Here is a 27,677-nt window from a genome sequence, read left to right on the forward strand (position 1 = left end):
CCTTAATGTAGTCAGCACGACAATGTGGAGTGGTGGGGGGCGGGGGGGATGAATAAGGTTTTCATTTATTTTTCTGGTTTGTATCACAAATCGCTTCAGCTAATATTCCTCCTCAGAAGTTTTATCACTCCAAGGAAAATTTTTCTAATACAATATTGTACACTTTCCTTATGAACCAATAAAACAAGAAAATATATTTGGAAATACTGAGATTAATTAGAGATTTAAAAACAACGAATATTTGAGCAGCTCAAAACACATCCTAATGCATGGCTAACTGCCTCTGTATGAACTGCCTCCTGTGCCACGAGACCACAGGAACTGCATGGTGCCCAGCTACTATCACTGAAGACTGTGATCAAAGGTTCTATAGGAGTATCCTTATCAAAAGGGAAAAAATGCAGCATAGAATTTCAGATTCTTATGGGATCCAGACTTTCTGGAGCCATGGTGGCTGGATGAACCCCCGAAACTACTGCCCTGAGGTAATCTTTAAACCTTCAACCAAAAATATCCCCAGAAGTCTTCTTAAAACCAAGCGATAGTTTAACTTACCTAGTAAAGAATGTCTGCCTTGAGCACTGTGCTCTTTTAAAAACTATCTAAAAACAAACCTGTTGCGCTGAGTTGATTCTAACTCCTGCTGACCCTACACGACAGAGCACAACTGCCCCCACAGGGTTTCCAAGGAGTGGCTGGGGGATTCAAACTGCCAACGTTTTGGTCAGCAGTCCAGCTCTTAACCACTGCACAACCAGGGCCAGACGGGCTCAAACTGACGACAGCAACTTGCAAGACAGCAAAGTTAGGGGACAGTGAGTTTCTGTTACTGGGGGAGGAACAATCTGGAAAAGGAGGGTGAGAATGGGTGCACAGCCTGAAGAATGTAATCAATGTCACTGGGCTGCACAGAAACTGTTGAATTTGTATATGTTCTGCTGTATATATTCTCAAAAACAAAAAATAAATTGCCAAAAAAATACATCCTATGAAAAAATAAAAACTACTCCAAAATACAAAATTAAAAACTAAGCAACTGAAATAGATCAGCAGCAGCTACAAAAAGCTGGTAATAATTCAAGAAACCCATTACTTATATTGTTGTTTTAACTGCTGTAGAGTTGGTTCCCAGTTCATGGCAACCCTTTACAAAACACTGCCTGGTCCTGTACCATCCCCATATCGGCTGCGGGCTGGACCTTTGATATCCACATGATTTTCAATGGCTGATTTTTGGAAACAGACTGCCTTTCTTCCTATTCTGTCTACGTCTGGACGCTCTACTAAAACCCGCTCAGCATCACTGAAACACGCAAGCCTCCACCGACAGATGGTGGCTGCACGTGAAGTACGCTGGGTGGGAATCAAACCAGGGTCTTTGCATGGAAGGTGAGAATTCTACCACTGGGCCACCACTGCCTCCTTTATTTATGTTTACACAGTTTGGACCCTTTTTACAAACTAGCTACCTTTAATATATTTGCTAAGACGATAGATTAATGAAATTTGAACTGCTTCTCTGAAACACCTGCTAAATATTTTCATAGTCAGGAATAATGAACACCTTCGGAAAATATAAAAAGTTCTTACATTATGTTTGCAATGTGTCATTAAGTCAGTAATAACATTAGAAATGCCTGCTATTATCGGTCCACTTGAGAGTAAAGACAGACGTATAATCTGCCTTTGTGTATAAGCTGCTGTTAGTTGTTGTTAGGTGCCATTGAGTCGGTTCTGACTCATAGCAACCCTATGCACAACAGAACGAAACACTGCCCGGTTCTGCGCCATCCTTACAATCATTGTTATGCTTGACCTCATTGCCGCAGCCACTCTGTCAATCCACCTCGTTGAGGGTCTTCCTCTTTTCCGCTGACCCTGTATTCCGCCAAGCATGATGTCCTTCTCCAGGGACTGATCCCTCCTGACAACATGTCCCACGTATGTAAGATGCAGTCTCGCCATTCTTGCTTCTAAGGAGCATTCTGGTTGTACTTCTTCCAAGGCAGATTTGTTCCTTCTTTTGGCAGTCCATGGTATATTCAATATTCTTCACCAACACCACAATTCAAAGGCGTCAATTCTTCTTCGGTCTTCCTTAGTCATTGTCCAGCTTTTAGACACATATGGTGCGACTGAAAATACCATGGCTTGGGTCAGGCACACCTTAGTCTCCAAGGTGACATCTTTGCTCTTCAACACTTTAAAGAGATCCTTTGCAGCAGATTTACCTAATGCAATGTGTCTTTTGATTTCTTGACTGCTGCTTCCATGGCTGTTGATTGTGGATCCAACTAAAATGAAATCCTTGACAACGTCAATCTTTGGCCCTAGTGGTTGGTGCATAAATTTGAATAATAGTCGTATTAACCGGTCTTCCTTGTAGGCATATGGATATTATCCTATCACTGATGGCATTGTACTTCAGGATACATCTTGAAATGTTCTTTTTGACGATGAATGCAACACCATTCCTCTTCAAGTTGTCATTCCCGGCATAGTAGCCTATATGATTGACCGATTCAGAATAGCCAATACCAGTCCATTTCAGGTCACTAATGCCTAGAATATTGATGTTTATGCATTCCATTTCATTTTTGATGATTTCTAATTTTCATAGATTCATACTTCATACATTCCAGGTTCCAATTATCAATGGGTGTTTGCAGCTGTGTCTTCACATTTTAAGTTGCACCACATCAGCAAATGAAGGTCCTGAAAGTTTGACTCCGTCCTCGTCATTAAGGTCAACTCTACTTTGAGGAGGCAGTTCTTCCCCAGTTGTCTTTGGAGTGCGTTCCAACCTGGGGGGCTCAACTTCCAGCACTATATCAGACAATGTTCTGCTCCTATTCATAAGGTTTTCACTGGGTAATGCTTTTCAGAAGTAGACTGCTGGGTCCTTCTTCCTAGTCTGTCTTAGTCTGGAAGCTCAGCTGAAACCTGTCCTCCATGGTATCTGAATACCAGGGGCATAGCTTCCAGCATCACAGCAACACGCAAGCTCCAACAGTACGACAAACTGACAGACATTTGTATAAGTATTAATGATTATTTTACGGTACTCATAATGTTCTAATTATAATTGCTGCTATTAAAATATACCAAACATTATTAGCTGATTTCAAAATTTTTCATTTTAACTTGTAAGATACTTCTCCATATTGGTTCAAAAATAAAGTACACACACACAAACACTGTACAACACGGGATTTACCGTAATACAACTACTTATCTCTGCAGAAGTATTAGAAAATATAAGAGCTGCCATCATAAAGATACATCCTTTAGGCACTCAGTTAATTCTGTGTTTGTCCTTGACTCTTCTCAGTAGTTATATTTTAAAATTACGTTCACCTCAAGTTTTATTTATAAAATTAACCTCAGAACACTACTCTTGTTACACAGAACTCATTCACCAATTCCTATCTTTATTCAAAAAGTATTAATAATTAAGAATTACTCTAGTTACCAGTTTTTCATTATAATATCTGCATCTATGCACTTTTATATATAAAAAAATTAAGTTTAATAAAGGAAAGAGTAATGTCACTTATTTCTTATTAGCTTTACTTTCTCTCTTATTTTCATAGGAGTTTTGTTTAGTGAAGCAAAATTTAAGACTTACTACACTGCACACTAAAATACAGTTTAAAAGAATTTGGCGAAACAAATTTGAATACCTACTGTATTAAGAAACGGTTATACCAAGTGTCCCTAATGGATACTTTAAATCTATTTCTGCCTTCAGTTCAATGCTTTCCTGTTTGCTCATTGTGTGTGTACATGCACACACATACACGCCTATGAGTATAACATAAAGATTGACTTAAAATTTGTATACTGAAAAAAGGCCTCAATTTCTACTTTTTGTTTTATTTGCCTTTGTTGTTTCAACTATATGATCTTTCTTCCCCTAAAGCATAATAGTGATAGTAACTGGTTTAACTTGCAAGCATTTAAACTCATTACTACTGATTATTTTCTTTTAACTTTCAGTAAAAATATATTTAACAATGCTTTTTTATTTGCTACTTCAAAGTGATCTGAGGTAAAAGCTATTATCCTCTAAATAACATATGACAGAGAAAAACACATGGTGTTAGTTGCCTGGGGTTACTAGTCTAAACGATTTTTTCATGTTTAAAATTCTATAAAAAAAAAAAAACAGAGAAATTCTATTAAAAATGTAAACACGTTTAGAGAAGTGAGCTAAAACCCGAACGAGCATGTTGACAGAATATCGTATTATTTAAAAAGAAAACAAGGTAATATATAATACTTAGTTTAAAGCCAAGAAAAAAAGACACTAAATTACCATATGCTTTTATCGCTGGTATTTAATAAGGCAAAAACGGCTCCACGAGTAAGTGGGATATACTGGTAAATGCTTCAAGTTTTTATAAACACTAGAGAGCCTACTGAACAATTAAGAATTTTCATAAATATGTTTAAAATGTACAATTAAAATTTAAGTTCCCTAACTTCACTGTTGATATTTTAATTAAAAAAAATTATGACTATAAAACATAGGCTTACTGAATATTTTAGCAAAACAAAAAAATTTAAATTCACCCATAATCTCATAGAACAGAGATAACCTACTGTCAAAGTTCAATTATAACCTTAATTATTTCTGCATCACTTGTACAAAAATTTGATTCTTACATCTTTGCAATCTTCTTTTGTGCAGCTAGTTTTGATGCGAGTATCAAACCATCTAACAGTTCCATCTTCACCACAAGAGAGAAAAGTGTAAGGATCATTTGGTACAGTCATAATCTAAAGACGAAAAACATAAGTATGATCATCTTATTGAACATTTAAACAAATGGCTTTGAAAAATATTGTTACTATTTTACACAATGATTAAGATAAATGCAACTAAAAATCATTTTAATTATTTATAATTTATTCACACCAGGAATCAAAACAGTACCATACAAATAGAATAACTGCTGAATTAATCTTCCATTACTTTTAAGTTGGTAATCAATATAACTAAGATAAAAAGTTCTTTAAATTTATAAACTTTTAATACCTTTGACAAGATTCTCCCCTGGTCAACCAGTTCAAATTATTTAAAACCTAATTTTTATGTTTTCTGCACGTGGATTTACAGGTGTATTATAAAATTTTCTTCTCTAATAATGTTTAAGGGTATTGTGGGATGCTGAAATGATTTAAGAAGATAAATTAATCCTCTCAAAAACTTTTAAAATCACTCTCACACTATTAAACCGTGTTATATAAATGAGCCTAACATGCCCCCTGTGTACTTATTTATTCATAACAGGCTGGGACTCGTAGCCCAAAAAGCCCACTCGCTCCAAACTCATATTTTTACACATGCAGCTGTTTTAGGGATAGCCCAAGAAAGCACATTTTTAGCCATTTAGAGCCTGCCTGCTTTACATACTCCACAAAACAGCATCCAACATCTGCTAGCCTTAGATAAGATAAAACCCTTGCAGTTAAAAACATCCCGAGCCACTGATGCCCTTAGGAGTTCTCTGACCCAGAGACTCAGCACCTTGCTGCAGAGGGACATCGCCTAGACACACATAAACCTCTGAAAGGCCTCTGCTGTGGGAGACTTTCTGCCAGCTAGTTGTCAACTTGTCCACCCCAGTGAACACCTTACCTCCAACACTGTCATCCTCTGGGGAGCCCTGGTGGCACAGTGGTTAAGAGCTCAGCTGCTAAGCAAAAGGTCGGCAGTTTGAATCCACCTGCTGCTCTTTGGAAACCCTACGGGGCAGTTCTATTTTATCCTAGAGGGTCACTATGAGTTAGAATCGACTCCATGGCAATGTGTTTGTTTTTTTTAGTTAGTTCAGGTCATCCTCTGGACATATCTTTTTCCTTGATCAGCCCTGAACTCCCTCGAACTCTCTACAAACCTAAATATAGATATGTCCTTTACTTCTATTGGATCAATTTTTCAATCAACATGGAATAGCAAGATTTATGCCCTGAAAAAAAATTGTAAAAAGTACACTCAGCATGTATGAGTACAGAGTGTGGCTGAAGAACACCAAGACTTATGGTTCATTCTGTATCTTCGAGAGATGTAATCAGCAGCTGTACCAAAACAAGCCGGTAAGTGCTGAAGAAATACCGACCCACTGCTGACTCAGTTTTGATCACTGTAAGTAAAAGAGCGACTTTTCGCTTTGTATATACTACTATCTACAGACCAAATTATTGAGACCCCGTATTCCCTGAGAGTGTTTAAACAAACTGGAAAAATTCACTTCCTTACTCTACAAATGAACAATTATGAGTTATATTATCATAATGCTATTATATAATGAAATTAATACCAATTTCTAATTATTACAATTAATGTTTTGATTACTTTTTATAATAATATGCTGGTGAACTCCACACTATCTTAGAACCTTGCCTAACATTTTAACCTTCCTCAAGAAGGCAGAGAACCCTGGTGGCACAGCGGTTAAGAGCTCGGCTGCTAGCCAAAAGGTTGGCAGTTTGAATCTACCAGGTGCTCCTTAGAAACCCTATGGGACAGTTCTCCTCGGTCCTATAGGGTTGCTGCTATAAGTCAGAATTGACGTCGCTGGCAACAGGTTTGATTTTGTGAGAAGGCAGAAGACAAAAAGAATATTCAAAGAAATAAGGACTGAAAAGTTCCCAAATTTGATGAAAAACATTAATGTATGTATTCATGAAAATCAGCAACTCCAAGTAGGATAAACTAAAAGAGATCCAAACCTGGACACATCATAGCCAAACTGACAAAAGACAAGGATAAAATCTTGAACACAGCAAAACATAAAAGGAACTCAACACATATAACAAACTCTTAACTAGGACCAACAACAGACTTCTCATTAAACAGTGGGACAACATGAATTAAAGTGCAGAAAGACGAGGAATGCCAATCAAGAATTCTAGAGCCACCAAAACTACCCTTCAAAAACGAGGGACAATTTTACACATTCCCAGATGAACACGAACTGAAGACAATTCATCACCAGCATATGTGAGCTACGAGAGTATCAACTGCATGCTACGTGAAAGGTCCTGGTGAAAGTGAGTTGTCGTCGTCGTCGTTCTGTGCCACTGAATCGACTCCCACTCCCTGTGTCCTTATAGGACAAGGTAGAGCTGGCCCGTGGGGTTTCCTAGGCTGTAATCTTTATGGGAGCAGATTGCCAGGTCTTTTCTCCTGTGCAGCAGACAGTGGGTTCGAACAGCCAACGTTCTGGTATAATTATAGGTAAATATAAAAGACAGTATAAATGTATTTGTGTTTGTAACTGCTTTTTTCTTCTGATTTAAAAGACAATGGCAGAAAGCAATAATTACAAAACTATATTTATGAGTTTATAACGAATAAAGCCTTCAGTATTGATTACAAATATAAAGTAAACAAAATATAAAGTAAACAAAAATCCTCACCACTCGACCAATAAGCAACATCATGATAAACAGAGAAAATACTGAAGTTGTCAAGGATTTCTTTTTACCTGAACCCACAATCAACACCAATGGAAGGAGCAGTCAAGAAAACAAACAACACATTGCACTGGGCAAATCTACTGCAAAGACCTCTTTAAAGTGTTAAAAAGCAAAGATGTCACTTTAAGGACTAAGGTGTACATGACTCCAAGCCATGGTGTTTTCAATCGCCTCACATGTACGTGAAAGCTGGACAATGAACAAAGAAGAACAGATGCCTATGAACTACGGTGTTGGCTAAGAATACTGAATATACTCTGGACTGCCAGAAGAATGAACTACTCTGTCTTGAAAGAAGTACAGCCAGAATGCTTACTAGAAGCAAGGATAGTGAGACTTCATCTAAAGTACTTTGGACACCTTAACAGGAGGGACCAGTCCCTGGGGAAGGACATCATGCATGGTAAAGGAGACGGTCAGCAAAAAAGAAGACGACCCTCAACAAGATGGACTGACACAGTGGCTGCAACAATGGCTCAATAATAACAACGACTGTGAGGATGGCGCAGGACCGGGCAGTATTTCCTTCTGTTGTACACAAGGTCACTATGAGTCAAAACCGACTCAATGGCACCTAACAACAACAACAAATGACTAAAGATGTAATTGGTAGCAAAGATGACAATAATAGTACAAAGCAGGTGGGAGGGGAAGGAGCTATACTGAAGCAAAGTTTTTTGTATACTACTGAAACTGAATCGTAATTAATTCAAACCAGATTGTTTTATGTTTAATGTTAAGATGTTCACTGTAATTAATTCCCAAAACAACTAAGCCAATAACTGAAAATAAATACAGACAAAGAAATAAGAAGGGAATTAAAATGGTATACTAGAAAATATCCAGGACAAAAGAAAGCAGTAACACATAACAGAGGGACAAAAATGACACAGGACATACTGAAACCAAGTAGCAAAATTGTAGATGCAAATCGTACACAATCACCAACTACATTAAATTAAAATGGTCTGGACTTCATAAAAGTCAAGCATTTGTGCTTCAAAGGACACCATCAACAGAGTGAAAAGGCAACGCACAGGATGGAAATTGCTAGAACTAGTGAGTTCACCAAGGTTGGAAGATATAAGATCAATACACAAAAATCAATTGTATGTCAACAAACCATCAGAAATTGAAATTAAAAAAAAAAAAATGAAACAAAAAAGACAATTTACAAAACTCCAAAAGAAAAGAAGAAATACTTAAGGACAAATCCGACAAAAACATGTAAGACATGCACACTAAAAATTATAAAACATTGTTGAGTGAAATTAAAGAAGACCCAAATAAAGGCAAGATATACTACGTTCAAGGACTGGAACATTAAGTTGTTAATTTGCCCTAAATTGATACATAGGTTCAATTAATCACAACAAAAATTCAAGTAGGATTTTTCATAGAAATTGACAAGAAGATCCTTAAATTCATATGGAAACGCAAAGAACCTAGAATAGTTTAAACAACTCTGACAAAGAACAAGGTTGGAGTACTCATACTACCCGATTTCAAGAGTTCCTATAAGCCATACCAGCTGCCGTCAAGTTGATTCTGACTCACGGCAACCCCAGGTATGTCAGAAAAGAACTGTGCTCCACAAGGTTTTCAAAGGTTGTTTTTTTGGAATTAGATAGCCAGGTCTTTCTTCTGAGGCACTTCTGTGTGGACTCAAACCTCCAACATTTTAGCTAGCAGATGAGCATATTAACTATGTGCACACCCCAGGGACTCCAGAATTACTATAAAGCTACAGTAATCAAGATGGTGTGGTACATGCATAAAGATAAATCACTAGAACAGAATAGGCAGTCCATAAATAGATAAAAACATACATGGTGAACTGGTTTATGATAACGGTGCAAAGACAATTCAGTAGAGAGAGAACAGTCTTCGATGAAGAATGTTGGAACAATTAGATATCCACGTGCAAAATAATAAAGCAGAAGCCGTACTTCACAGATCCACATGTAAAGCATAAAACAGTAAAATCTCTAGGAGAAAAAAACGTGACCTTTGGTTATGCAAAGATTTTTCAGATACGGTACCAAGAAGTTATGATCAATAAAAAAAATTTTGATAAAATGGACTTCTCTGTCAAAGATTCTGTTATGAAAATGAGAAGACACGCCACTGACTAGGAGAAAATTTTGCAAGTCACATACCTGATTAAAGGACATACCCAGAACAAATAACCCTCAAAACTCACAAAGAAAATAAAAACCTCAATTAAAAAATGGGCGAAAGATTTAAACAGACATTTCACCAAAGAATATATACAGATGGCAAACATATGCATGAAAAGGATGCTCAACACCATTAGACAGCAGGGAAATGCACGTTAAAGCACAAAAGATACCACTACGTATTTATTAGAATGTCTAAAACGGAAAAGATCGACCACAGCATGTGCCGGCAAGGATGTAGGCCAACTGGAGCTCTCATGCACTGCTGACAGAAATGGAAAATGATATAACCACTTTGGAAAACAGTTTGGCAGTACCTTAGAAAGTTAAACTTACGGTTATCTTATGACTTAGTCATCCCACTCTTAGGTGTTTGCCCAAGAGAAATGACTTTCTGCACAAAGATGTTTCAGGTGAATTTGTCATAGCCCAAAACTGATGAGATGATCAGTCTTCACGTGTCAATTTGGGTGGGCTGCAGTACCCAGTTATTTAATCAAACCCTACTAAGGTGTTCTTGTGAAGGTATTCTGTAGATGTGGTTAACATCTAAAATCAGGTGACTGTAAATTAAGGAGATTATCCTCGATAACAGGAGTGGGCCCTCATTCAGTCAGCTGGCCTGAAGAGCAGAAACTAAGGTTTCCCAGAGAAGAACAAATTCTACCTCAAGACTGAAGAATCATATTCTGCTTGCGTTTCCATCCTGCCGGCCTACTCTTCAGATTTCAGAACAACCAGCTCCAACAATCACTTGAGCTAATTCTTTAAACTAAATCTCTTTATTAATAACTATCTACCTACCTACCTATGTAGACAGATGTATCTCCTACTGGTTCTGTTTCTCTAGAAAACCCTGACTGATAAAACCGCGAACAGCTCAAATGTCCACCAAGAGATGGAATATAAAGAAAGTACATATATCCACATAAGAGCATAGCACTCAGCAATAAAAAGAATGAATCATCGATAACCGAAACATGAATCTCAAACAATTCTTCTAAGTAAAGGAAATCAGACAGGAAGAGTACATGTGATTTGTCTATATAATCTCATTTCAATATAATTTCATAAAATATAATCTACAGTGATGGAAAGAAGATCAGTGGTTGCCTGGGATATGAGGATGAAAGGACGAAAGGGAGATCAAATGCTTTGTGAAAACCTAGATATTCTCTCTTTGTCATTTCTTTGTCCATATACTCATGAATGTGTGTGTATATATAAACCAAAAAGCCAAACCCGTTGCTGTCGATTCCCACTCAGAGTAGAACCGCCCTGTAGTTTCCAAGAAGCTCCTGGTGGATTTGAACTGCGCATCTTTCATTAGCAGCCATAGCTCTTGACCACTATGCCACCAGGGCTTCCTGTGTATATATATATACACGTATATATACATACACACGTACACATGAACACCTATATACACACATCTGCAGGTACATATACACTAACTTATACAAATACATTTACATATATAGGTATCATAATACTGTACCTCATAGGTTGTCCCATAATGGCACGTGAATTGGCATTGCCTGTTGGTTTCTGCATCCTGCTCAACATTGGTATAAAATATTACCCCATCTCCAGAGCAGGATATGATCTGCTTATCATTTGTGCATGGTAAGAACTTTGCACTAAATATATTTGCCCGGTGTCCCGAACGAATTGTTGTCAAAACCTGAAACACACAGAGATAGCAGTTCTTGGTAATTTATTATTTCCTAGAAACATTCATGTTTAATATAATCATAAACCCAGTGCCCTTGAGTCGATTCCGACTCATAGCGCCCCTATAGGACAGAGTAGAACTGCCCCATAGAGTTTCCAAGGAGCGCCTGGCGGATTCGAACTGCCAACCCTCTGGTTAGCAGCCGTAGCACTTAACCACTATGCAATATAACATTAACATTCTCATTTCAATGAAAAATTGACATTTGATTTGAATTTTTTTTTTCCAAGAAAAAGAAATCAGGATCTCTCATTTTCTTTTTGTTCCCTCTGAGATGTGAAAAACATACAGCATTAATCAGAAATAGTGCCATGAACTCAAACCACTCCCAAGAGGTCACCTTTCAGCCAAATGACAGATTGGCTCCTAAAATAAATAATATCACTTTTGAGTACTGTGCTCCTCTAAATACTCATCTAAATGAAATCATATGGTAAACATTTTCCCTAGACCAGAGAGGAGAAAGCAAAGGGAGACAGGGAAGCTAGATTAAGGGAAACAGAACAATCAGAATGGAAATAATGAGAAAGCTGATATATTGTGAAATATGTATCCAATGCCACTGAACAATATATATAGAAATTGTTAAATGAGAACCTAACTTGCTGTGTAAAATTTCACTGAAAACATAATAAAATACTTAATAAAAATAGTGCCATGAAAATCAAATATGCACGTTTCCACTTATGTGGTATATCAGACTCCTTCATGAAATCTCAGTTAAACCAAGAATTTGATTAACTTTTGAAATTGACTATTTATGATTACTTTAGTTATTCTCTCATGGTGAAAAATAAGCTGAATTTAAATGACTCAGAAAATCAAAATGATGAAACGATATAGATGAGAACATAGGAGAGAACCCCAACTTCCAATTCCTTAATTACATGCAAAAAAAAGAAAAAAAAACATAACTCCTGTGACAGAAATAAATTTTAAAATTTGTGTTCTCATAATTGTAACATATATCACAGATAAAGGGCAAATTCCTCTATAAAGATCACTTAAAAATTGAGACAAAAAAAGGCTAAAGCCTAATAGGGAAAAAAGATGTGAACAGTCCACAAATAGATATACAAACGACCCTTAAAATGTGAAAAAAAGACTCAAAGTGATTCAAAAGGGAAACGCAAATTGAAACTATACTGAGATACTGTTTTTCACTTATCAGATTGGCAAAAATTTAAAAACTTGACAAGACAGTCTATAAACAAGGGTATGGGGCAACAGGCACTTAAATATTGCTGGTAGCAGGACTAAATGGTGTTATGTTGACAGAAATTCAGCAGTATCTCACAAAGTCATGCATTTATCCTTTCACCAAGTAAATCCCTTTCTAGGAATTTCCTCTGAAGATATATTTCCAACTATACAAAATATATATATATACATATACACATGAACATCTACACACACACATACACACATGATTATTCCTTGAGTTATTATTTATAATAGCAAATGTTAGAAACAATTTAAAGATCCAAAAATAGACTGGTTGGATAGATTGTGCAACGCTTCCACAATGGATGTACAATAGAGTACAAAGTGAGTCTGGAACACTGGTTGTGCTTAAAAGAAAGTGTGCAGTGGGATGCAGACCCCAAATTCTCATAAAAAGACCAGACTTAATGGTCTGATTGAGACTATAAAGACTCCGGAGGTCATAGTCCCCAGACCTTCTGTTAGCCCAAGACAGGAACTATTCCCAAAGCCAACTCTTCTGACAGGGATTGGTCTGGAATATGGGATAGAAAATGATACCAGTGAAGAGTGAGTTTCTTGAATCAAGTAGACACATGGGACTACGTGGGCAGCTCCTGTCTGGAGGGGAGATGAGAGGGCAGAGGGGGTCAGAAGCTGGCCAAATGGACATGGAAATAGAGCGTGGAGGGAAGGAGTGTGCTGTCTCATCAGGGGGAGAACAATTAGGAGTATATAGCCAGGTGTATATAAACTTTTGTATGAGAGACTGACTCGATTTGTAAACTCTCAAAAGCACAAAAAAAATTGAAAAAAAAAAGAGTATGCAAAAAAAGTAAGGTCATATCAAAAACACAGACACAGAGATGGTTTTAAGGATCCCATTGACCAAATATGAAGTAATTTGAGTATCAAAAAGAATATCAGTGACAGATTATAATAAAATGACTAAAAATAAAAACATATAAACCAGTTGCTGTCGAGTCGGTTCCAACTCAGCAATCCTACTGGATAGAGTATAATGGCCCCACAGGGTTTTCAAGGAGAGGCTAGTGGATTCAAACTGCCGACCTTTTGGTTAGCAGCCATAGCTCTTCACCATTGTGTCACCAGGGCTCCACATAAGCCCACAGTAACATTTAAAAAAAAGCAACAGGGACAAAGGAAATGCTTTTAGAGGAGAATATCAACTAATAAATGTAGAAAGGATAACAATTAGAAAATCACCATTTGTAACCACATTATAACAACTGATTCAGGCAAGAATCATCAATAAATACTAAAATCGTTGAATGAAAGACTGTTAGGAAACAGAATATTCACAAAGTCTCAAAATACCACCTCACCGATAGCTTATTACAAGGGAAAATTTCAATTACAAAAGGGGAAAGGTACCTACAAAATAGAGGGATAAAAATTAACATTACCAATAAGGGGACAAATTCATAATGTACCACAATATCACCTGTTCCGGTGCAAAAGGCTCCCCTTTATATGACCTTTTCACTCTGGGTTTGTGGGAAAGAACTTAGAAGAGAATTTCCTGAATTGACTGCCATTCCCTGGGTAAGTGTAAACTTGATGGTTTGTAACAGGGCTTCCGAACAGTTCATTTTGGTTGGAACCACTGCTGAGAATTTCTATTTCCAACAAATTCCCAGGCAATATTAAGGCTGTTGGTTAGGGACCAATTCTGAAAACCACTAGTAGAACCCAACCCCACTGCCATCGAGTAGATTTTGACACACAGTGACCCTACAGGACAGAGTAGAACTGCTCCCACTGGGTTTCCAAGGCTGTTATCTTTATAGAAGCAGACTGCCTCATCTTTCTCCCACAGCAACTGGAAGGTCTGAACCGCCAACCTTTTGAATGGCAGCCAAGCACTTTAACTATTGCACTGTGAGGGCTTCTACTAATAGAGCAGTGGCTCTCAAAATTTATTATACATAAGAATCACCTGAGGATCTTGTTAAAGTGTAGATTCTGATTCAGTATATCTGGGGTGGAAATGCAAATTCTCAGCAGGAATGAACCTGTTCAAAGCCCTGGTTTGTACTTTTGCCTGGCCTTGCCTGGTAACTGACAATACCTGAGTTGATTAGCATTTCCTGGGTAATCAAATATTGGCTGGGCTGTGATCTGGCTAGGAAGGCCCTGCCTTGAAACTGACAAGAAATGGCCTGTATAGACAACAGAAACAGAGGTTTTGGAGCCTCCTGATTTAGGAGAGCTGGGAGAGGAGTATGTCCTTTGGACACAAGGGCCCTGTGCTGAGAGCTGTAACACTGAAAAAGAGCTACAACACTGATGGAAGGCTGGATCTGGGTAAAAAGCTGGACCTGGTAGAAAGCAGAGCAGTCAGCAGTGACCGGGAGAAACAGCAGCAGCGGCAGTGGGGCTTAACCCGCAGAAAAGAGGCAGCTGTGCAAGGCTGAAGCAGCCTGTAGAGCAGAGGTGGCAGCATGGGGCCGAAGTGGCCTGCAGAGCTTGGGTGCCCCCAAGCAGGAGGCTGCATGCAGAACTTGGGCACCCTCAGCAGAGGCTACCTGACAGCAGTTCTGCTCCCAGAGTTGTCATGATGCCAACCTAGAAATGAAGCTGCCCAAGAGCTGTCATGACATCAGCCTAAAGCTGGAGCCAGCCTAAAGCAAGCCTGGAGCTGGCTGGAAGGAGCCAGAAGCCCACTGAGAAGAGCAGCCAACAGAGGGGCCTGCTGAGAAGGGCGGCCAGCAACTGAGCCCGCCAAGTAACATCACCAAGTTCCCTGCATGAGAATTCCCAGATGGGTGAGAATGAACATTAATTTTTAGGAAGGGTAGGCAGGCCCCTTTAAGATGTTAAGGCTCCTCACTAGGACCCTTCCCAAACTTTGCCCTTTGCGTTTCTTCATTTATATTTTTCTCTGTTGCATTAAAGTTGTTATCACAGATACAGTGTTCCCTTGAGTTTTGTGGATGTTGCAACAAATTGTCGAACTCAGTAGAGAGAAAGAGTGCTGTGAGACAGCTGGAGTTAGAAGTAAATGGGGAAGTTGGAAAGTAAAAGTGTATTTACCTTCCAATTCATAGGAACCAGCCTTATGATCAAAGTTATACACAAAGTTAGCACCATTCGCCTATGGAGAATTCTCACCAAAAATTTTTAATCTGAGGCTACTCAAGAAGCAACAGTCAGACAAATTCAACCGGCCTGAAGTCTTAAAAAATGCCAGTGTCATAAAAGACCAATAAGTTGGAGGAATTATTCTAAAGGAGACTAAGGAAATATGACAACTACATGCACTGTGCGATCCTGGACTGGAGTCTCGATTGAAAGGGGGGTGGCAGTTATAAAAGACATAATGTTCTTGTCTTGGGCGATACACGCTCAACTATTCAGGGATAAAGCGCATGAGACTCTCAACTTACTCTCAAAAGCTTTTTTAAAAATCTATCTATGGATGTTTATTGTGTTATTTTTCAACTTTTCTGTTTTAAAAATTTCAAACAAAGGAAAATATATTTCAACTTTATTTTGGTTTTGGTTTTTCTGCTAAGTGAGTGCTTTCTGTATAACACTAACTGCCAACTTCCTAACAGAGAACACCACACCAAATCAGAGCACAGACCAGGTGTAAACATTAGCACTTATTTACTTTGACCACTTTATGTAAGTCACCTCGTTTTATGTAAGGCCTGGTTTACAGAAAGATGGCCAAAATATGGATTGCTGAAGACCATCAACTACTCCATTCGAAGTCTTTTTAATATTAACGCACAGATCATTAGGGTCAAATTTTTAAAAACTGGCCTTTGCACCTACATCAACCAAAGCCAATGGAGAATAAATATTATCTAATAATATTTTAATTTTTTTATTCCTCTCTCCAGGTGTGAGATGGTAAGATTTGCCAGATTAAGGTAAAAGAAGATAGATAATAATTACTCTATAAAGTCTTTTAAAAAGACAGATAACATGGCTTTTAACTCTGTCAGAAATTTTAGCATCATCCACCAATTAGCCGATTGTAAGTCACCACGAAAAACAAAAAAAATACAGTTGCTGTCGAGCTGACTCACTCATGGCAACCCCACCTGTGTCAGCATGGAACTACATGCTACAGAGGTTCAGTGGCTGATTTTTCAGAAGCAGATAGCCAGGTCTTTCTTCCAAGATACCACTGGGTGGACTCAAACCTCCAACTTTCAGTTAGCAGCCAAGCGCATGAACATTTGCGCCACCCAGGCCACTACATACAGCCATTCGTTTCTCAGTCTTACAGGCCCTTGGCTTTGATTTTGCTCAAGTTACATTTAGCAGATACTCTTAATAATTTGTGCTTTGTCTCCATTTAACAGGTTTATATACAGCTTTAGAAAGAGAAGTGGGAGCCTCCCTGCTTCATTAAAGTCACTCATAAATTGAATATTCTTCCTTCCTTTTGATCAAGTCTCTTGACTTCTGATTCCCCTCTACAGATTTATTCTCCTGTCAGTGTTCCCCATCTCAGTGGCATCAATATCCACTCACAGGTGATCTAGCCAAAGACAAAGAAATACTTCATTTTTCTTTCCTTCATCTACTATATCCAATCCATCAGCCAATCTAAGCCCAAAATACATCCCAAATTACTTATCACTTAGTACAGTAATAAGTACTTATTACTTATACCATTGTCTTTATCTAAATCATCATTCTCTCTCACCTGGATTATACCAATGGCCTCTTGTCTCCTTCTTCCAATCTTGTTCAAACTCTACTCTCCAAGAATTAGCCAAAGCTATCTATGAGAAATATATACCTTATCGCTTGCATGTTTAAACCCTCCAATAACTATTTCAATTAGACTAAAATTTAAATGCTTCACTATAGCCCTCAAAACCCACAATCTACCCATCCCTACCATTCTAACCTCATTTTGCACCACTCTCTCCCTAGTCTATCAATAGATAACTGTTGGAAGAATGAGCTGTGCTGTTAGCTGCCGTTGAATTGGCCCCTAAATAATGGAGACCCCATGCACATGGGAAATGCAGTCCAGTCCTGTACTATCTCCATGATCTGTTGCAGATCAGACCACTGTGATCCACAGGGTTTTCAATGGCTGATTTTTGGAAGCACACTGCCAGGCACTCCTTCCTAGTCCATCTTAGTCTGGGGTCTTCACTAAAACCTATTCAGCATGATAGAAACTTACAAGCCTCCACTGACAGACAGGTGGTAACTGCGCAAAAATGAATACTGCTGTGTGTTGTTTTTGTTGCTAGGTGCCACTGAATCAATTTCTACTCATAATGACCCCATGTGACAGGGCAGAACTGCCCCATAGGGTTTTCTAGGCTCTAACCTTTACGGGAACAGATTGTAAGATCTTTCTCCTGCAGAGCTGCTGGGTGGGTTTGAATCACCAACATTTTGGCAAGCAGCCGAGTGCTTAATCACTGCACCACCGGGTGTGTTTACAGTTAATTTCATTGAAGGCTGGAATCTGTTTTTTTAATTGTTGAAAATGCGTCTATATTGCCAATACAGTATGAGTGCCCCTGGAGGTAAATAACAAGGTTAATATTTATAAATACCGTGTGCATTTGAAAACAGCTATAATTTGATACCTGGATTTTCTTAATTGTTTTCCTTAGATCTATGCATTATAATACTTATTCAGAAAACATTTGAGGATAATGTCCTAAAGAGGTAGAAGTCAACAAAGTAACTTAATCTGTGATGGAAATGACATATTGATAATTGCAATGATAACTAATATGTGAGGGTAAACTAGTTTTAACATCTATTGCTCTGCTAATAGCAAGGTTATTTTGGTTAACTTAGCTAGCTAAGCAGATATCTCTTTCCTCCATCATGTCATATACAACCCTTCCGAAGCTTCAAGCTTGGTCTGAAAGTATCTAGACAGAAGAAAACGGTTCTTCAATCCCTCGATAAGACCACTCTCCCCAACGCCTACATACATCCCTGTTTAAGGCATCTACTATAGAAATAACGAACTTTTCTTTTTCAGATGTATTGAGCACCTACTACGTGACAGGCAAATAAATAATTTGCTAAGTGTCAAGATACAAAAAGGAAAAAGAAATTATCATCGTCAAAGAACTTATAGTATGATAATGGGCAACATGCAAAGAAAGACAATACAATATAATAATAGAGTTATCTACTAAGTACAACGGGAGCATGGAGGAAAGAGTGCCTACATCTGCTCAGAGAAGCTACAGAAATGTTGTAGAAAAGACCTGACACTTGAGGGATGAGCTTAAATTTGGCATGTAGACAGGTATAAAGGTAACACAGGAAAACACCCCACGCAGACAGATGAGTTACAAGCAAAAGCATACAGTAAAAAAAAAAAAAAAGCTCTGAAAACTACAAGTAGCTAAGTAATGATAAAGTATAAAGAAGGAAGGGAATTGTCTTAGTCATCTAGTGCTGCTATAACAAATACCATAAAAATTTCACTTTAACAAAGGGAAATTTATTTTCTCACAGTCTAGAAGGCCAGAAGTCCATATTCTCTAGGGGAAGCCTTTCTGTCTCTGTCAGTTCTGGGACAAGATCTTTGTCACCAATCTTCCCCAGATCTAGGAGCTTCACAGCACAGAACCCCATGTCCAAATAACATGCTCTTCACCTGGCTCTTGTTTCTTGGTGCTAGGAGGTCTCCCTGTCTCTCTGCTCCTTTCTGTTTTGTATCTCAAAAGAGACTGACTCAAGACACAACCTAATCTTATAGATTGAGTCCTGTCTCATCAACATAACTGCCTCTAATCCTGCCTCATTAACATGACAGAGGTAGGATTTACAACATATAGTAAAATCACATCAGATGACAAAATGGTGGACAATCACACGATAGTGGGAATCACGGCCTAGCCAAGCTGAAAAATATTCAGGGGGCACACAATTCAATGACAGGGAAAATGAAAAAGTAAGCTGAGGCCAGAGCAGGAAAAACTATACATACTATACACTAGAGATTTCTTTAAAGATGGCGGGGATTGACTAAACAACTTTGATAATAGAGCCCAGAACCCCTTATGGGAATTTTCATTTCTAACAACTTCCCAGGTGATGCTAGACCAATTCTGCGTACACAAGTAGAGCTAACCCAAAACTAAACACATTATTGCCATTGAGTCAATTCCGACTCATAGTGCCCCTACAGGACAGAGCAGAACTGCCCCATGGGGTTTCTAAGAAGCTGGCGGACTCAAACTGCTGACCTTTTGGTTAACAGCTGAGCTCTTAAACACCGGCCACAAGGGGTCCACTAGTAGAGCAGTGGTTCTCAAAATTTATTATACATAAGAATCAGCTGGGGATCTCGTTGAACTGTAGATTGAGATTCAGTATACCTGGGATGGAAATGCACATTCTCAGTGATAGTTTAAAACAGAACAAACTGGTTTGAAACCCTGGTAGAAACATTGGATTAAATGCAGTTTTGTTGTTAGGTACCTCGAGTCAGTTCTGACTTGTAGCAACCCCACGGCACAACAGAACAAAACACTGCCCCGTCCCGAGCCATCCTCACGATCGTCATGCTTGAGTCCACTGTCGCAACCACTGTGTCAATCCATCTCAGGTCTTCCTTTTTCACTGACCCTCCACTATACCAAGTATGATGTCCTTCTCCAGGGACTGACTGCTCCTGATAACGTGTCTAAGGTATATGAGACATAGTCTTGCTATCCTTGCTTTTAAGGAGCATTCTGGCTGTACTTGTTCTAAGACAGATTTGTACTTTCTTTGGGCACTCCATGGTATGTTCAATGTTCTTCGCCAACACCAGAATTCAAAGGTGTCATCTTCTTCAGTCTTCCTTATTTATTGTCCAGCTTTCGCATGCATATGAGGTTATTGAAAACATCATGGCTTAGGTCAGGCGCACCTTAGTCCTCTGGGTGACATCTTTGCTTTTCAACACTTTAAAGAGGTCTCTTGAAGCAGATTTGCTCAGTGCACTGTGTCTTTTGATTTCTTGACTGCTGCTTCAATGGGTGTTGATTGTGGATCCAAGTAAAATGAAATCCTTGACAAATTTAACCTTTTCTCCATTTATCATGATGTTGCTTATTGATCCAGTTGTGAGGATTTTTGTTTTATGTTGAGGTGTAATCCATACTGAAGGCTGTGGTCTTTGATCTTCATCAGTAAGTGCTTCAAGTCCACTTCACTTCCAGCAAGCATGGCTGTGTCATCTTTATACAGCAGGTTGTTAATGAGTCTTCCTCCAATCCTGATGCCCCGTTCTTCTTCATAAATAGTCCAGCTTCTTGGATTATTTGCTCAGCATACAAATTGAATAGGTATGGTGAAAGGATACAACTATGTCCCACGTGTTTCCTGACTTTAAACCATTCCATACCCCCTTGTTCTGTTCAAAAGACTGCCTCTTGATCTGTGCACAGGTTCCTCATGAGCACAATTAACTGTTCTGGAATTCCCATCCTTCTCAATGTTACCCATAAATTGTTATGATCTACACAGTCGAATGCCTTTGTGTAGCTAATAAAACAGGTAAACATCTTTCTGGTATTCTCTGCTTTCAACCAGGATCCATCTGATATCAGCAATGATATCCCTGGTTCCCCATCTTCTTCTAAATCCAGCGTGAATTTCTGGCAGTTTCCTGTCAATATGCTGTTGTAGCTGCTTTTGAATGACTTTCAGCAAAATTTTACTTCCATGTAATATTAATGATATTGTTCAATAATTTCTACATTCAGTTGGATCACTTTTCTTAGGAATAGGCATAAATACAGATTTCTTCCAGTTGGTTGGCCAGGTAGCTGTCTTTCAAATTTTTTGGCAGAGATGAGTGGGCACTTTCGGTACTGCAACCACTTGTTGAAAACATCTCCATTGGTACTTCCTCAATTCCTCAAGACTTGTTTTTCGCCAATGCTTTCAGTGCAGCTTGGACTTCTTCCTTCAGTACCATTCGTTCCTGATCATATGCTACCTCCTGATATGGGTGAAGGTTGACCAATTCTTTTTGGTACAGGGATACCTTTGTATTCCTTCCATCTTCTTTTGACACTTCTGCATCGTTTAATGTCGAATCCTTCAATACTCTAACTTGAGGCTTGAATTTTTTCTTCAGTTCTTTCAGCTTGAGATATGTGGAGCGTGTTCTACCTCTGGGTCTTTGCACATTTCATTTTTTTACTTTGTCTCCTCGAGTTGCCCTTTGAAATCTTCTGTTCAGATCTTTTACTTCATCATTTCTTCTATTTCCTTTAGCTACTCTACGTTCAAGAGCAACTTTGGCCTTTTCTTTCTCTCCTGTGTTTTTAATGACCTTTTGCTTTCTTCATGTATGATGTACTTGATGTCTTCGCACAACCCATCGGGTTTCTGGGTCATTAGTGTTCAATGCATCAAATCTATTCCTGAGATGGTCTCCAAATTCAGGGGGAATATACTCAAGGTTGTACTTTGGCTCTCATGAACTTGTTGTAATTTTCTTCGGTTTCAACCTGAACTTGCATATGAGCAACTGATGGTCTGTTCCACAGTCAGCCCTGGCCTTCTTCTGACTGATAATATCAAGCTTTTCTACCCTCTTTTTCCAGATGTAGTCAATTTGATTGACTCCTGCGTATTCCATCCAGTGAGGTCCAACTGTATAGTCACCATTTATGTTGGTAAAAAAAGGTGTTTGCAATGAAGAAGTCACTGGTCTTGCAAAATTCAATCACGCGATCTCCAGCATTGTTTCTATCACCAAGGCCATATTTTCCATCTACAGATCCGTCTTCACTTCCAACTTTTGCATTCCAATCACCAATAATTATCAACGCATCCTGATTGCACGTTCGATCAATTTCAGACTGCAGAAGTTGGTAAAAACCTTCAATTTCTTTATCTTTGGCCTTAGTGGCCAAAGTGGCCTACGTATCTCTCAGTTTGTTGTACTGTAGGGACTTGCGTGTTGCGCAGATGCTGGAAGCTATGCCACCAGTATCCAAATACCAACAGGGTCACCCATGGCAGACAGGTTTCAGCTGAGCTTCCAGACTAAGACAGACTGGGAAGAAGGACCCAGCAGTGTCTACTTTTGAAAAGAATTAGCCAGTGAACTTATGAATAGCAGCAGAGCACTGTCTGATATACTGCCAGAAGATGAGCTCCTCAGGTTAGAAGGCACTCAAAATACAAGTAGGGAAGAGCTACCTTCTCAAAGTAAAGTTGACCTTAAGGATGTTAATGGAGGCAAGCTTTCGGGACCTTCATTTCCTAATGAGGCACAACTCAAAAGAGAATAAACAGCTTGTAAATAGGTATCAATAATCAAAACATGGAATGTATGAAGTATGAATCTAGGAAAATTGGAAATCGCCAAAAATAAAATGGAACACATAAACATTGATATCCTAGGCATTAGTGAGCTGAAATGGACTGGTATTGGTCTTTTTGCATCAGATAATCAAATGGTCTACCATGCTAGGAATGACAACTGGAAGAGGAATGGCATTGCATTCATCATCAAAAAGAATATTTCAAAATCTATCTTGAAATATAATACTGTCAGTGAGAGGATAGTATTCATACTCCTACAAGGAAGGCCTGTGAACACGACTAATGGTATAGTTTCTTAAAAAGTACAGTCTTAACAGAGGTGAGAGGGTGTATGGAGTCTCCTGATTTTACCCTTAGCTGCATCTAAAATTATATCCCCTTACTTCCACATTGTCACTCCAATAAACCACAACTCTTGAGTAGTCTGTGAGCCCTTGTGAGTTCTGTGTGACCACTGCGATGAATTATCAAACCCAGCAAAGAAACAGAGTGCAATAATGGAGAAGTAGAAAAACAGAGACATTTGATCTCTGCCTCATCGGAACCAGCCTTACGCTGATTCTGGCTCATGATGTTGCCCTATTAATTTTATAAACTGATTCTCTGGCAGTTTCATTTTCATTTCAAACCTCTCTTTGATCCAAATGCCCAAATAAACTCTCTCCTATTTGTTTACATATTTGAAATCTGTGCAGTTTCACTATGATGAATCTAGGTATAATTTTTCATTTATTCTGCTTGGAATTCACTGTTGTTGGGTATGTTCAGTCAGTTCTGACTCATAGCGACCCTATGTACAACAGACCAGAACACTGCCTGATCTTGCACCATCCTTATAATTGTTGCTATGTTTGAGCCCATCCTCACTGTATCAATCTATCTTGGCAAGAGTCTTCTTCTTTTTCACTGACCCCCACCTTACCAAGTATGATGTCCTTCCCCAGAGACTGATCCCTCCTGATAACATGTCCAAAGTACGTGAGACAAAGTCTCACCATCCTAGCTTCCAAGGAGCACTCTGGCTGTACTTCTTCCAAGACAGGCTTGTTCATTCTTCTGCCAGTCCATGGTATACGGTATTCTTTACCAACACCATAATTCATAGGTATTAATTTTTCTTTGGTCTTCCTTATTCATTGTCCAGCTTTCACATGCTTATGAGGCAACTGAAAATATTATGGATTGTCAGGGGTACCTTAGTCCTCGAAGGGACATCTTTGCTTCTGAACAATTCTAAAGAGGTCTTTTGCAGCAGATTTACCCAGCGCAGTATGTCATTTTATTTCTTGACTGCTGCTTCCAAGGGCGTTGATTGTGGTTTCAAATAAAATGAAATCCTTGACAATGGCGGTATTTTCTGTTTATCATGATGTTGCTTACTGATCCAGTTGCAAAAATTCTTGTTTTCTTTATGTTGAGGTACAATCCATACTGAAGGCTGTGGTCTTTGATCTTCATCAGTAAGTCCTTTTCACTTTCTACAAGCAAGGTTGTGTTATCTGCATATCACAGGTTGTTAGTGAGTCTTCCCCCAATCCTGATGTTCCTCTTCCAGTTCTTCCTATAGTCCAGGCTTCATGGATTATTTGCTCAGCATACAAACTGAATAAATATGGTGAAAGGGTACAACTCCGATGCACAGCTTTTCTGATTTTAAAGCACATAATATCCCCTTATTCTGCCTACAGATTCCACATGAGCAAGGTTAAGTGTTCTGGAATCCCTATAATTCAATGATGGATAGCACTGGAATTCATTAGGCTTCTTAAATCTGTGACTACGTTTTTATGCTTCTGGAAAATTCATGCCCATTATCTCTTCAAATATTACCTCTGTCTCAATCTATCTTCTCTTTCTGGAATACCAAATAAATATATGTTAGGTCTTTAACGCTGTCTTCTATGACTCTTATTCTCTCTAATGTATTTGTCATTTTTTATCTCTACAGCCTACATTCTGCGTAATTTCTTCTGACATTTTCCAGTTCATTAATTCTTTCTTTGTCTATATTTAATCTGCTATTATATAGAACTTTAAATTTCTGTTACTGTATTTTTCATTCTAAAATGTTAGTTTCTTTCTTTTTCAAATCTATTTTTTATCACTTTTTATAGTTTAATATTCCCTAAAATTATTTTCAAGCTTGAGTGCATTCATTCAGTCATTTATTCATTTATACACAGTAAATGTCGATGTCTTAAAGACAGTGTCTGTTAATTCCAATATCTAAAATCTTCATGGGTGTGGTAGATTAAATTATCAGTCACAATTTCTCCCTCCCCTATTACTGGAAACCCTGGTAGCCTAGTGGTTTAGCGCTACAGCTGTTAACCAAAAGGTCATCAGTTTGAATCCACGAGGCGTTCCTTGAAACTCTATGGGGCAGTTCTGCTCTGTCCTATGGGGTTGCTATGAGTCAGAATTGACTCTACAGCAGTGGGTTTGGTTTTTTGATTTTTATGGTAGTATTTCTATCTCATGAAAGATAGAGTATACTTCCCTACCTCTTGGTTTCAGCCAATGGAAAGTTACTGAAACCCTAGCTAGAGGCTCCTGGGAGGCACCCCAAGGCTAAAGGCTCCTGAGAGGCATCCTAAGATAAGGTAGAGTTGTTGTGCAAAATCCGTTAACTCCTTTTTCTTCAGGACTGGCTGCTGCTATGCTCTAGGCAACACTTTGTTAGTAATGTTTTTCAGGCCAGAAGCCTGCACTTTGAGAACAGGCTTCAACTGGCCACCCCGGCTTGCACTGAACTTGACCTCAGAACCTCCTTCCTCTGGAGGCAAGCACAATTACCAGCCCATGCTGTACCCGGAGCCTATTCGGGAGTGAGAGGTCCGTCCATCAATACATCCAGCCCAAGATGACTCGGCAACTATACTCCCAAACTTGGACAGGGGAGGGGAGTTTCAAGAATGGGTGGCTGAGGTGTAAAATCTGGAACCAGTCTCCCCATAAGAGATCCCTAAGTCCTCAGCTCGGGGAGCTCACGGTCTGCTGGTACTAGACCCTGTGTTGCTCCTTATCTGCATAGATAAGATACTTGCCACTTTTGGTTTCCCTTGCAAATGGTGTCCGTCTTATTTCGATCAACTAATAAGACAGGGAAAGAACCCGAGAGGCGTTTGGTTACATTACTACAAGTGTTGCAAGTAGAGGCTTAAAATGTGTTTGTGCAATTGGGCTTGCTCTCTTGCAATTTTCTGCCATTGCCATAAAAAGATCATGACCTGGCTAGAACGATGGTCCAACAAGGATGAGAGATGTAGACCTGAAGTCAAGCCCAGCCTAGATGTGTCGACTCTTGGTCTAACTGAACAGAGCCCTGGTAGCACAGTGGTTAAGAGTTCAGCTGCTAATCAGAAGGCTGGCAGTTCAAATCTACCAGCCGCTCCTTGGAAATGCTATGGGGCAGTTCTACTCTGTCCTATAGGGTCGTTATGAGTTGGAATCAACTTGATAGCAATGGGTTTTGTGTTTGGGTCTAACTGAACACACGTTTGGGTGGTTTGTTATATAGTATTACGGGGACAGAATACCAGTGATTTTGCTACTGTCTGCTTTTTCTGTTACTTCTTACTTATGGTGTGCTATTTTCCTGAGTGCCTGGTTAGTTTTTTTAACTTGTGCAGGTCATTTTGCTTGAAAATTGTTTGAATGAATAATTTGAGGCCCAGAACAAAGATAATTTTCTCCAGAGAGGATATGCTTTTATTGCTGCCAAGTCTTGAAGAAACTAACAGTCATTAATATCCTTAAGGTTCAAGTCTTAAGGTTCCCTGGATCACCTACATGATACAAGCCATAGCTCCAAGGCCATATGAGCGCTGACTCACTTGTACCTGGAAGGGGTAGAATCTCTTCTTGGAATCCATACCTGATTTGAACCCTGAGCTTTGATTTCTCTCTACCTTAACCTGAAGGCCAGCAAAATACAAAGTTTACATATGCTTGGACTGACAAATGCCTTCAGGGAAAAACTGGTTCCTACAATCACTTTTCGGGATTCATCTTTTTTCTTTCCATTTTGGCCAGGTAATTTGTTACTATCAGGGCAGCTATTTGTTGCATTTAAGATAACTTTAGAAATAATTAAACAAGCATATTTTAGTTGTTTCAATGGGAGGTTTGGTCCAAATTTAACTAGTGAGAGTAAATTTTTATTAAAAAGAAATTTTAATTTAGTCTGTATGTCAAGAAATAGCTACATATCAGTCATGTGGCTGCTTGTGTCTAAGAATGTTTTAAATACAAGTATATTTTCTAAAGGGCTAAATTTCAAAATCCTAAGAAAATGAACTCAGGACTAAGCTTGGCAGTTTTCATCATACTATTCATAAAAGTGCATGGTGCAGTGAATTACTTAATACGGCCCCTCAAGCCATAGTCTTTGTAATTCCCACCAAATGACTGGGTGAGGACTATGCAAGTGAGGCACTTGTGGCCCACCAAGAAGACTGGATAGCTTGCTAATAATGTAAATAAGGTGTGCGGCACCTAAAGCGGGTGGGACCATGCAAATAGGGTTTATGGAACCCTAATGACGGGATTAGTCAGTTTTGTCATCTACTGGGCTTAAAATGAACCAACCCAGAGGCAAAAAGGGAGGATCTCACCACCACCAAGAAAGAAGTGCCAGGAATGGAACATGTTCTGTAGATCCATGATCCCTGCGCTGAGAAGCTCCTGAAACCAGGAGACTGAGAGAAAGAGAGAGAGCTGTAAACCTAAGACAGTGAGAAGCAGCAGCAGAGGAATGGTGGCAGCAG

General features: G+C 38.9%; 1 protein-coding gene across 3 annotated transcripts in view; it reads right to left on the bottom strand.

Moving 5' to 3' along the window:
- The window catches only part of DCAF6 (DDB1 and CUL4 associated factor 6), a 171,121-nt gene that overhangs the window by 116,916 nt on the left and 26,528 nt on the right, over nucleotides 1-27,677 (bottom strand). For all 3 annotated transcript variants that reach the window (XM_049881321.1, XM_049881319.1, XM_049881320.1), the window contains exons 4-5: nucleotides 11,167-11,352; nucleotides 4,669-4,782 (exon numbers count right to left, since the gene is read on the bottom strand). In XM_049881321.1, coding sequence (XP_049737278.1) covers nucleotides 4,669-4,782; nucleotides 11,167-11,352 — 300 coding nt within the window. The remainder of the gene's footprint in view (nucleotides 1-4,668; nucleotides 4,783-11,166; nucleotides 11,353-27,677) is intronic.

Source organism: Elephas maximus, chromosome 3 (assembly GCF_024166365.1).
Source record: "Elephas maximus indicus isolate mEleMax1 chromosome 3, mEleMax1 primary haplotype, whole genome shotgun sequence".
NCBI lineage: Eukaryota > Metazoa > Chordata > Mammalia > Proboscidea > Elephantidae > Elephas > Elephas maximus.